Source organism: Eulemur rufifrons, chromosome 4 (genome assembly GCF_041146395.1).
Source record: "Eulemur rufifrons isolate Redbay chromosome 4, OSU_ERuf_1, whole genome shotgun sequence".
Taxonomy (NCBI): Eukaryota; Metazoa; Chordata; class Mammalia; order Primates; family Lemuridae; genus Eulemur; species Eulemur rufifrons.
The window spans coordinates 12,231,660-12,244,189 of record NC_090986.1 but is presented as its reverse complement, the minus strand read 5'-3'; the positions used below and the strand labels follow the sequence as shown (position 1 = coordinate 12,244,189).

General features: G+C 39.3%; 1 protein-coding gene across 2 annotated transcripts in view; it reads right to left on the bottom strand.

Moving 5' to 3' along the window:
- Window positions 1-12,530, bottom strand: part of COL4A1 (collagen type IV alpha 1 chain) — a 147,252-nt gene that overhangs the window by 79,255 nt on the left and 55,467 nt on the right. For both annotated transcript variants that reach the window (XM_069467580.1, XM_069467581.1), the window contains exon 2: window positions 7,237-7,299. In XM_069467580.1, the coding sequence (XP_069323681.1) occupies window positions 7,237-7,299 (63 nt within the window). The remainder of the gene's footprint in view (window positions 1-7,236; window positions 7,300-12,530) is intronic.

Here is a 12,530-nt window from a genome sequence, read left to right as displayed (position 1 = left end):
AAGGAAACATCTATTGACATCCTAAACATGGTCTGAGGATCATATTTTGGGAAAATCTGAACTAAACTCTATTGTCTCTCAGGAATGTTCAAAGCACTCATGAACACAGAGACGTTCTATCAGTCTCAACAATATTAGAAGTAATTTCAAATACATTTGATGCACTAACTTAAAAAAATCTTATGTTTATTTAAAAGCTTTTTAATATTTTATAAAAAGTAGTACTTTTTAGTGCATTTTGATTTTATACATTTCACATTTTTAAAATACAAAAATGGAATTTCTTTGAAATATACTAGATTTAAAAATTCTCCCCAATTCCAATCTGGCACAGTGCTTCTCACATAATAGGTGCCTAACATATAAATTATTGCTATTATTAATGATTCATTATTATTAATCCAAGTCAGTTAACTCATCCAAAGTTTCAAGGAGTCCACACAAAAATATTTATGATTACTTGTTTGAAAAAAGAATTTAATACCTAAGAAGAAGTGTGACACCCTTAACATTTAAAAGAATGATTCATATAATTTAATTGATAGGAAAGAAAATTTCAGTATTCTATTAAATAGTAGAAAGATAATCTTATTCTTTAATAATTCTTGAGGATCTTATTCTACATAGATACTAAGAATAATAAGGAAAAGAAAATAGTCCGTATATAAAGTATAACATATGAAGCACTGTATTCTTACATGTTTTCATTTTATAATGAAATCATGGCTAAAATTCTTTCTGTGATTAACCATATGTAAATTAAAAGAAAGACCAATGAGATAAATACATTTATACATTGAAGATTATTGAATTCTCCAAAAATACCAATATAGTCCCTGTCTCAAAAACAAATTGTACCTAAAATTTAATTTCCATGTATTTATGATCTTAGGAGAAAGTGAGGTCCTCTACCTTAAAAGTAATGTTTGACTCTAATGTATTTTGATGATTATTGCAATATAGCACCAAAATGACTACAATGCTATATTTGATATGCTGAAAATAACATTTTTATGTTGTTAAGACATGCAAGCTAATGCCTAAACTCCTAATCAAGTAGACATTGCAATGTCTCTGGCGATAATAGCTAATGGAAAATAATCAATGCAAAATGGCATATATAATTCAAAAGATTAGAAAATTTAGTCTCTCTTCATGTATTTAGATATGATTATACTTACAGCATTCCTTGCAGATAATATTTTTTTATTCTTATTTTGTATGTCCTTGAGAGAAAGACACTAAAAATGCTTGGTTTGTATCTCTAAAAGAGCCTAGCAAAGTAACAACTGAAAAATATGTGTTGATTAATTAATCACACTTCTAAAGATGGACAGAGGCAACCCCACTACAATCTAAGTAGGCTGTGAAAGGTCTTCCCAGATGTGGGAGAGGCTGAGGCGCAAGTTGATAACCATGGTCTTGGACTTGTGTCCAGCGTACGTGAGAATCATGGCCGTATTCGCCTCCTGGGGGATCAGGGAGCCGTGCCCAGGGGTGATGAACATCACCAAGGTTTAACAAGAGTGATGGACTTCCTGTAGGACAGAGCACATGCCAGGATTTCTCAAAGGAAGGGGCAAAGAGGAGACCCAACACTCACTCTGTGCGGGACTCTGCATCCCTCGACACCGGCTAAAACACCCTTGCTTCAAAATGCCTCCCCCTTAGGGGTCTCCATTCTCAATGATGCATGGAATAAGGATTCCCCGAGGGCGACAGTGTACTAGTCACGCTTGTCATGATAAACTAGGCTCCACCACCTGTCTCAGGTTGGGAGACACTCTCAGACATGGGCAGACAACTGTCTGACCTGCTCCATGTCACAGACAAGGGGGCTTCCTGTGGGTTATTTGTTTAACCAGATGGGAGGGCCAAATTGACTGCTTTAGAACAGGAACTGGGAGGTCTGCCCACGGCCCCAGAGGAATAAATTCATTTCTTCCCGGTCCTCCCACAGTCCTTTCCATCACTATCCATTTAGAAAAAAGGTTCGGAAGGCTTGCTTTCCTTGGCAAGTTGCCAGGAAAACAGTATATATACCAGGATTAAGTTTTAGGGGAATAGGAGCTTGCTCAAGACTGTAGGATATTCTCAACCACATGTTCAACTGGCCTGACTCTCAGATTAGGATCTACTTATCTGAAGACACAGAAATTGATTCATGCTTGAATTCTGTTATTTTCCTCTTATCAGCTATAAAAGCTTGAGTTAGTTCAGTGGTTCTTTCTCAATCCAGAGTGATTCTGCATCCCCCCAGCCACTGCCAGGACACATTCAGTATTATCTGGAGACATTTTTATGTCACAACTGGGGAGTGGATGCTACTGCCCAGGAATGGCTCCATCTCCTGCAACGCACAGGACAGCTCCACAACAAAAATCGTCCTGCTCAGAATGTCAATAGCACCAAAGTTGAGAAACCCTACTCTTGGTTTCTTCAATTGCAAAGTAGGTATTATAATAATCAGCATAAAAACCGTCCTGCCCCGTGCCTGACTCAAGGTAGACATTCTATACACAGCAGCTGCTATCTCTTTCTTGCTCTGACACTCAAAAACCCAGATTTTTCTGTCCCAGCCAAGATCTGTTGTGTATAAGCAGCAGTTATAACCTAACGTTAAGATGCAGAGACACAGGTTTATGTGGAGGTCTGACGTGGATATCCAGTGATTGTGTCAAATATCTATGGGCATTAAATGGCTGGTAAAGCTACAATCCATTCACATAATAAGAGAAAAGCATATCCTGTACAAACTCAGCCCACAACATGACATTAAATTCTTCCCAGATTTCCAGGGCCAGAAATAAAATCACTTCCAGATTGGCTACAGACTCCTCCAACCCTTTCATATGAGATAAGGTATACATTTTAGACAGACAGGCAGCAGTGCTATTTTCAAAGTTCTTTGCTTTGAAAGCAGTCCGGGACTGTTCTATCCAATGACTACATTATTGCTGTGCAGACCCACCGTGTGGACAGGAGCTGTGATTTATAGACAGTCTAATTAGTAATAATAGGATAATGTGCTTCTTCTCCACACATTGCCAAGGATCTGGGTATGGGCAGGGTTACAGTATTCGAAGAAGATACGAGATACCCACACAGTTGTCATTGTTCATTAGAAATGCTAGAATCCTGCTTAATTGAGACTCTCTATGCTCCCAAGACTGCTGCTTGGGAATGTCCTTTCAAGAATCACTATATTATTAATAGAAACCATCAAAACTTTTCTAGGATAGCATTTATCAACTGGCCAGCAGAGCGGTTTGCTCTGATTAACGCCACTGTAGTAAATTAACGTCTCTTTACACACACACGTGACAGATGAACCTATATATCCAGGCCAGTCTGGTGAGTCAGTGAGGATGTGACAGGCCTGCATCCCCCTTCGTCCAGGAAGTTGTCCCTTTATTTTATGGCCCCAGGCCCCAAGCATCACTCCCTTCTTGGAACAACTGTAGTATTTGTTTTCTCTACTGCTTGTCCTGGAATTTGATAATTTACTCCCGACTTGTTATTTATCTCATGTGCATAGTCTTACCTCTCTAGTTTAAGATCCCTATTTTTGGACACTGCAGGGTCATAGAATATGGTGAGAGCTTTATATAAGTGTGGGCTCCATGGTAAGATTTCTTGCGCAAACCCTATTTTAGCAAAATACAAATGATTAATTTCCAAGCACATAGCAGTAACTTCTGGGAATGTGTTGCCTTTCCTACTGTCTTAAATAGTTGAGAAAAATCAGATTATCAAGCTAAAGAAGAGCTTATTTTTGGCTACTGCTGAGTAGGCAATCATTCAAAACCCTGATCAGTTTAAGTAGATCGCATTCCCACACTGCTGTAGTCTCTGGAGGATCACAAAGCCACCGTGTGCAAAGCCAAATTAATTACCTAAGAGAAAACATCTGAAGATACGAATGGTCATTCCAGGCTAATGGGAAAATAAACAATTCAGCAAAGACTCTCTGAAATCCGTTAAAAGCCTGATGAATTTAACTGTTGAATTCAGAACTATCTAGTATTATGATTACTTGAGAACTATGAAATTATAAAACCAGCAATTAAAATTTACTTATAATAAATATTATAAATAAGTTTATTTATAATATCTGTAGAATATAAGACATTCCGTCCATTAATCACATCTCCATGGAAAGCAAAGCTTAGCCAAAAGAGATTTATACTGGAGATGTTCCAATTTCCATTGAGGGTATTGGTGGGTTGTAAATTATACTGTCAAAGTGTTCCTCAAAGAGATGTGGAAAAAACATGCCTCAGAAACAATGACTTCCAAATTTCTGAGGCTGTGACACTGTGTCCCAGTCAGGTAATTTTAACTCTCTCTGAGCTATGTGTCTTCTACTATCCTATCTTTTAAAACAATAAAGCAAAATTAATTTACGTTGTTTGTAGACATTTGAGAATAGCAAAATAACTGCTATGAGAATCAAAGGCATTCATTTGTAGCTCAAAAGTAGATGTGTGGTTTAAACTGGCAGACTTGCAGTCTGCGATTCTAAGTCCTTCATTCATTCTGCTTTTGCACTTCATTAACATGTCTAGGACCGCAATGCTCCCAGCGGTGGGTAGAAAGTGGTGGCGGTGGAGGAAGACCAAACTTTCTTCCTGACTTGCCGGCCTAGTATAAATTTCTTTGCTAGCTGACTTTGGGATGAGAGAAATGGGACCAGATCTGAAAGCCTAGCTCAGTTAAGCTCCAGGCACTTCACGACACTAAACTCATTATTTTAACAATACTTCCGAGACAATAAGTGGAAGTTTAGAATTTCCTCTGTCGGTGGGAGGAAGGACTCTGTGCCTTTGTCATTGCTGTGTGCACCACAGGACCTGAAGTGTTTGTGTTTAGAATGAGGAAAATAGATCTTCTCTTTGTTAAAATGATATAACTAAACCATATAGCTATTGTCCTAGATTTCAAGAGGCCTTCTAAATCCATTCAATAATTATAGTCTTTTATAGCACAAATTCAGAATGGTTTAACCTATAGCTTGCCAATATTTTAGGTATTCTTTACGGAATAATAAATGAAGAAATCCAAAGCCGGCCAACAGAAGACCCAGTGTGGAGGGGCAGGGGCAGGCCAAGGACAAACATGGCGGTGCTGTAGTGCTGTGGTCCTCGGGCCTGAGTCCCGTGCTGGGAAGCCTGGCTGAGGCTTAGCCAGAGGTACGACAGAAGCCCAGCCTTCCATCCCAGTCCCAACGGAAGCTCTGGTGATTCCCAAATTCAAGTTGTAAGTCAGTCACCCACCATGGGAGGCTGGCATGAAACCTCATCATGAGAAAGAAAGCAGCACAAACTAATGATGCAACTTCTACCTGCACAGGTGCCTGCCTAGACCTTCCTGTCCAGAGCAGAAGGCAGGGCCCATGACAGGCTCCTGTGTCCTGACAAACACAGACCTCACCTCAGCTGAGTGTGCCACTCACAGCAAGGGCTCCTCAATGGACAGTTTTGAAATAAAACACTTAAAGACCTTTTCCTTCTCTGAGTAGGTACTTTATCCCACCTCGTGGCCCACCTTCTCTGCAGACTCTTACTCAACTCTGAACGGAAGTGGTTTGATTCCCTGACTAGTACCCATCAGGTTATGAAGACATCAGTCAAAAATACTGGGAAAGCTATACCTGCGTATCTCTACCTTGTCATATTTTGATGGGTGGATTTTTCAGTAAAAACTAACATGAATTAAGCTAAGAAAACATAAATGTGTTTACTGCTGTGTACACAATAAAAAAATCTGACAGGCATCAGAGCCAGGGAGTGGTCCCTCCAGGTCCACCGGCTGCATGAAAGCAGGTGGAAATGAGCAAGTTGCTGGAATGGGCCCTGCTCTCCCTGAGTGAGAAATGCCAGCTCGGCGGCCCTCTCCAAATCCTGACACTTGCAAAGTTACAAGGAAAACAGAGTAAGTGATGTAGGCCTTAATTTCCTATTTGCTGACACCCCAAAGTTCTATTTTTATATATTTAAGGATTTCCTTATTAGTGCAGTGTACTCATATGTATAATTCAAGTTAAATTTTAAAAAGAAAGTCTTTGTGCTGCAAGAAACATTTGCCTCTACTTTAAAATACTTCTTGAAAATGCACGCTGGAACCAGCTAGAAAAAATTCCCAAGTAAAAGAACAAACAGAGCACAAAGATGAATTATAGTTGTTAATGAAAGAACTGCTTTCACATGCTTCATTCATTTAAAAACTATCCAGGTAATACTAGTGCCACCAACTGTCAGGCATATTTTTAAAAATAATAATGTTGGTATTTCAGCAAATAGCTGAAAAGAAAGAGTTTGCTGTAAAGTAGAATTTGCTGAATTTCCAAAGTGTGAGTCTATGACTCCATAAAACCTTTGGCATGCTGTGGCTAGAGTAAGAATCCACACACTGGCCCAAAGGACACCTGCAGCTCCCTGGAGACAGGGCGTGCCCTGGACAGCACACTCCATTCTGCAGGGCCTGGCGCAGGGCTCACCAAGCGGCTCCTGGTGATGTTTCTGCACCACCACATCTGGTTTCCATGGAGACTTGAAGACAGCATCCAGATGCTGCACTGCCTCGTGTGTAAAACCAGACAGGCACCCCATCTCAAGCCAACTGAAATGCACAGATACAACTTGCCTTCCAGAGAAAATTACCTTTATCTAGATCTGTGGCTCTTAAATGAGAAGGAGGAGCAGAGCTTGTTTAGAAGAAAATATAACTTTGCATTTGGGAAATAATAAATACTATTGTTTATAAATAAATCTAGACAAGCATGTGATGGATAAAAACAATTGCATCAAAATACTAATTTGAATAGAAGGGCTTCAAATTGAATAGAAACTTCTTTCTTTTTCCAGAAAAATGCTAAATTTAGTTCTTACACATGAATTCGAAAAAGCACACTTGGGTCAACAGATTTCCTGCCAATACACTTGTTCCTTCTAGAGTCAAAAAAGGAAAATAAACCAGATTCTTTTTTCTATATTATTTGCCACTTCTTATTATACTCTTTGGAGAATAGCTATTATAATAATATTATTACTCAAAAATAATGCTAAGCCTCACTTTGCTTCATTTGTGTTGCTCTGGGGAAATTATTAAAACAGTAATAAGGCTTTAACCTGAATTGCTGATTATTTGGTTATTTTTAATGCATTAGTTTCTAATGATTTCCATGGTAATGGCAACTCAAAAGGAATTGTTGTCATTTAAATGTCAGCAACTCACCTTTTGTCCCTTCACTCCATGGCAGTCACATTTTCCACAGCCAGAGCCAGCACAACCACCACCCTGGAAGTAAGAGAAAACACCTTTAGTTACAAGAACACTTTCACATTGAGGTCAATATTTGAATTAGTATGATTTGGGCATCTTTCCCTATTTGGGAGAAACGTCCTGCCCTATTATTCTGAGCGCGATCTTACATGAATTTGTTTGAATGGGGCTGTCGTGCACAGCTTCTTGCAGTGCATTTCTCTCGCCTGGACAGTCAAGATGACAATCTTGAGTAGAACAATCAAAGGATTACTTAGTCCAAATAGTGAAGGATGCCACCTATGTACTTTTTGTCCTTTGTTGATTCCTATTCGAAACAGCATCACCCAGGGATTATTTTAACAAGACACCACTCACATTTGCAAGGCTATCAAAAGCTCCTGCTTCTGATAGAGGAGTTGCAGAGCCAAGAGGCTGAGGGCTTCTAGGACAGAGTCCATGTTTCATCCCTCACATTCCAAGGGACACGAAGGCACACAAAAGTTTGTGTAGAAAGAGAATAAATGAGTGAGCTGATTTTTAAGCCCAAATCTTAAGGAACTGATTTTTGAGTTCAACTAAAGCTTGAATGTTCAGTTAAAGAAACTTCAACAACGCAATGTTCTTGTAGTTCATTTCTAACATAAAAATTAATGTTAAAAATGCAAGAAAAAAAATCCAAGCATGTGATAAAAGCTGTAGAGGAAGGGAACTAACATGTGTTCAAATGCCTACCAGGTGCCACAGATAGTCAGCCGTCATCTTACTGAATGATCATAACAATTGTTTCGAGATAGTATTACTATCCCCATTTCACAGATGCAGAAACTGAATTACAAGGTTTAATATAACATGCTATGGCAAGGTTGAAAATAGAACCTAAGTTCAACTTCCATTACGTGAAACTGCCAACACATTAAAAGATTAACATATGATGGTACATGCACACCTTTGCAATTTCCTTAGAAGAATCCAAAATTTAAACCATGATAGACACAGGTATTACGGACAAAATGTAGAGGGGTATGATATAAATAATTTAGTTAATAAGCTTTATTAGAGGCTCTGCTTTAAGTCTGAAATAAAATTTATACCCATATTCTGCTTCAGATGATAATAGTTTCTTGAAAATAAAATCATACTATTAATAGTAGTGTGACCGTGAGAAGCCTATATTTTTAACAACATACTCAAATCTTAGTTTCATTGCTATGGAGATCTTTTGCATAAAACAATTACATCTGGAGATGTTTATTTTGTAAAGCTAAATCTGAACAAGTGCCTCCAAGACAGTAAGATGTTCTTAATTTTAAATTTTGGAAATGGGGACAACTGACTCCAGTCCAAACAAATTCCAGAAGTTATGGATCTGATTTTTTCTCTGACTCACATTTTAGGCAATTTTCAGCATACACTCTCATAACCTCCTAACATTTTAAATCAATCCATGTGCAGTTTTGCTTCATAATCTGGGGTTTGGTGACCACTCAGAGTCATCCAAGCAAATAAGGTCAAAATCCGCAAACTGTGTTCCAGAAGGTTCATCCCAAATGCACAAATTGAGTCCTGAGAGACCTCAGCAGACATTCTTAACTCAACTACCATCATTGCACATCTAATCCACAGGTGAGGGTTAGCTGCTCCCTACCTGGGATCCCGTGAAATGTTGACTACGTGCCTCTATTGTGAGATTTATCAGATGTTTCTTATTGTTCTTTACTTATATGTTGGCCCAGTACACCCTGAGCTCTTTGGGGCAGCCCAGAACCGTGTATTGAGCCTGATTTAGACTGTATTTCATCTAAGACGACGTTGATTGCAAAACCCACACTAAAAAATAAATAAGCGTGCTAATTAAACAATGGCACATCATCAACTGTTAAATCTTCTCAATTTCAGAATTGTTAAAACATTAATACAGGCATCTTCAAATCAATGAAATTGAATAGTACGTTCCCAATTACTGTCGCTTTGTTGGTGGTGTTATTAGTGTTGTCCCTTTAATCAACCTTAAATACCAACTGTAGATGACAATCCAGTGACACCGTGTACCTCAAGTCACAGTATATAAGTGCATAAAAGCGCTGTGGGGAAATGCTCCAAAAAGGGAACTCAGCAATGATTGCATGACCGCTCCAGATCACAGAGCAGCCAGGGAAGAGCCAGGGATTTGGGGGGGATGCCCTGGAACCTGGAGCTGTCTGGAGCAGCTATCCCATAACCAGGTTAGCCCCCAGACCAGAAAAGCCCAGAAGGTGAGGCAGTTCCGAGTCCCGCTGGGGCTCTGGGTCAGCTCCTTGCTGGGATTATGTCATTCCCCACAATGTATTTGTTTTTGAGCCAGGTTCAGAAAGGCATCTCTCTTCTTTAAACTCTGCTAAATTTTGTCTCGCTTTTACAGACAGCGAAAGGAAAAACCAACCAGGCTAAGACTCGTTTACTTGCAGAGTCCATTTGGGAAATGTCCACCAATGACCCAGACTTAGCTGGCAGACACCCGACAAAAGCCTGAAGTAGTACCGATTTCTACTCACAGGTCAGTGGTGGTTTCTGTGAAACAGCAGATTAGGCACAGAATCAAAGGAGTGAAGCGGAAAGTGACTGTGTGGTAATTCTGGGTTTTTCTCTTCTGAAATGTTGATAAAATCACAGAAGCTTATCTTTATTCAATTTGGGAGAGGTTATAAAAATGAATTTCCTGGCACTGTTCCTTTAGGTCACCAGTGACTGCCTTAATTACTGGGGACCCCAGATAAGAGGTTGCAAGGCCACGATTGTGGACGTTGGGGTCAAGTTGCACGTGCAGGTGACAAATGAGCAGTTTCACCTTGGGCAACACTTCAGGTCCTAACAAACACTGGGGAAATCCACAACGGGAAATAGAGGACTGGCGCCACCCCTGCCCTTACCCCCCCAGCCCCACCACCTGTGCTGTACGTTAAGCAAAAAAAATAAATAAATAAATTTAAATCCCAGATCAAGGATATTTATGGCTTTATTCATGTAGGAAATTTTATTACTAATTCTAGCCCTAAAAGGCAATTCCAAATAATTGATCACTCTAATAATATCTAACGTATGGTCAGTTGTTCAGAACAAAAAATGTTTTTAAGGCCATGATTTTTCTGTCACAATCTGGGTAGCCTAGAACCTTATGCAAATGATTTTATTTTAAAAAATACAACTAAATTTTAAAGTAACAACTATCATGAGATACACATTTACCTTGTTAAATACAATCTATTTTGAAATATCACTATTCTGGTCCTTTACCATTTCCGTTATATTTATAATGGCCCTTGCTGGCATAGGGAGGTATTTTACTTGCGACTCAAGGGTACTCTGCTAAAAAGAGTACAAATGATGCCCTAAGTGTCCCTTTTCAATCAGGTATAGTGTATAATTCTGAAATAGCTAATTAAAATAAAAGCCTTAACTAACGCAAGTCTTAGCTCTCTGTTGTAAATTGCTATCTTTGAAAGGCGTACATAAACCCTACGGGCTACTCAGATTCACAATTTCACTGGTGACCTGACATGTTCAAGGCTATATCATAAATTTCATGATTTCCTGAGGCATTACATGCTGCATCTGGACCTCTCAGCAAAATCAAGATATATGCAATCTGGTAGAACCTAACAGCTCCCTATTGGACACACATCTGAGGGCATTTACAAGGGCTGTGCATTCTTCCCGATGTCTGGAATATGTTGGCTCCATGGACTAGCTTCCAACCCATCTGTTTCGGATTCTAGAACAAGAAGAGCTGGTACATTCTGTGAAGTACCCATACTCTTTCTTCCTGCCTTTCCCCTTATTGGTGTACTAGTGTCAAGTAAATGATCTCCAAGTCCCTGGAGCAATGCCTGTGTTGTGTTCCCATGAGGTGCACACTTGACCCAAGTAGTCACAGTGGATGGAAGTCAGTCACAAAGACAGTGGCCACTTAGAAAATGGGGAATGAGACCGGAAGATCTCAAAGGACAAGAAAGGTGTGAGTTTTGGTCTCTTTTCTAGAAGTAGACCGTCCATGGCCAACAGCAACATGTGTAAGCCAGACCAGTGGGGACAAGAGAACCCTAGAAAGCTCTCAGGGTGGGAAATTCATCATTTACTCTACCAAAACTGTAGGAAAACAATGAAAACCACACCTATTTTGAAAGTCCTTTTAGCCTCTTCCTAGTAGACCACATAGCCTAAACTTTACCACAGGAGTATGACAAGTTGTCTCCAAATGGAAGCTGAACTGAATTAACTGTGTTTGAAACAGAAAAAAAATATTAGTTCCCAATGAACTCTGTCGGACAGACACACGCACACATAACTTCAATAGCAGAGATCAACTTTAAATGAAAACAAAAAATACAATATGAAAGGAATGCAAAAGGTACTACAAAGTAATCCCTAAACCAAATATCTTTTATATTCTCTAAGAGTCACTTTAAATTTTTCAGGATATGTTAAAATAATTAATATTATTAAATTTTTCTTTCATGCTCCAATTAAAATACTCAAGGAGTTGAACCAGCAGTATTAATATTATAAAGTAGGTTAAGTTCTAAAAATACACAAAGACGCTACTGTATACAGTCCTATTGCCAAAGAAGGAAGGGCAGGCAGGGAGGGCAAAGACTTCAGTATGAAATACAGCCTATTTCCGGTCTTTCTCTGGTCTACAGACCAACAGGACGTGCTTCTCAACATTAAAGAGAGCTCCATTCAGGAGGATGCAAGAGAGAAAGTCTCACTAATTCTGTTCAGAGAACACTTTTTTACTTGATTAAAGAACGCCAGCTGCTATGCTACTGTGTGTGTGTGTGTTTGTGTTAGAGAGAGAGACAGAGACAGGGACAGAGACAGAGAGAGAGGGTGCTGTGTCATACAGTCGTTGACTGGGACATGCCTACTGTACAAAGGCATATTTGAAATGAGTTATACAGAATGAAGTCCTCAATTTTCTCATTTTTTCCCCGCTTCTGATGGAAGATAGACCTTTAACATCACAGCTTTAACAATTTTTATGTGTCTCACATCCCACCAAATAGGGACATGTGGAGCTCTGCCAAGTCTAAACAGCTTATCTTTCAAATTCCTTTTCGCATTCCCTATGCAGTGCAAAATGTCAAAATAGTTTCGTGGTGATATTGCTGTCCCAATATTCTTCCTGGTTGTAGCACTTCTTCGGGGACTCTTCTGAATAATTATCTACCCAACCAAAAATACACGTGGAGACAAAAGAATGTACTTTAGGGCACTTGGGCAGAATC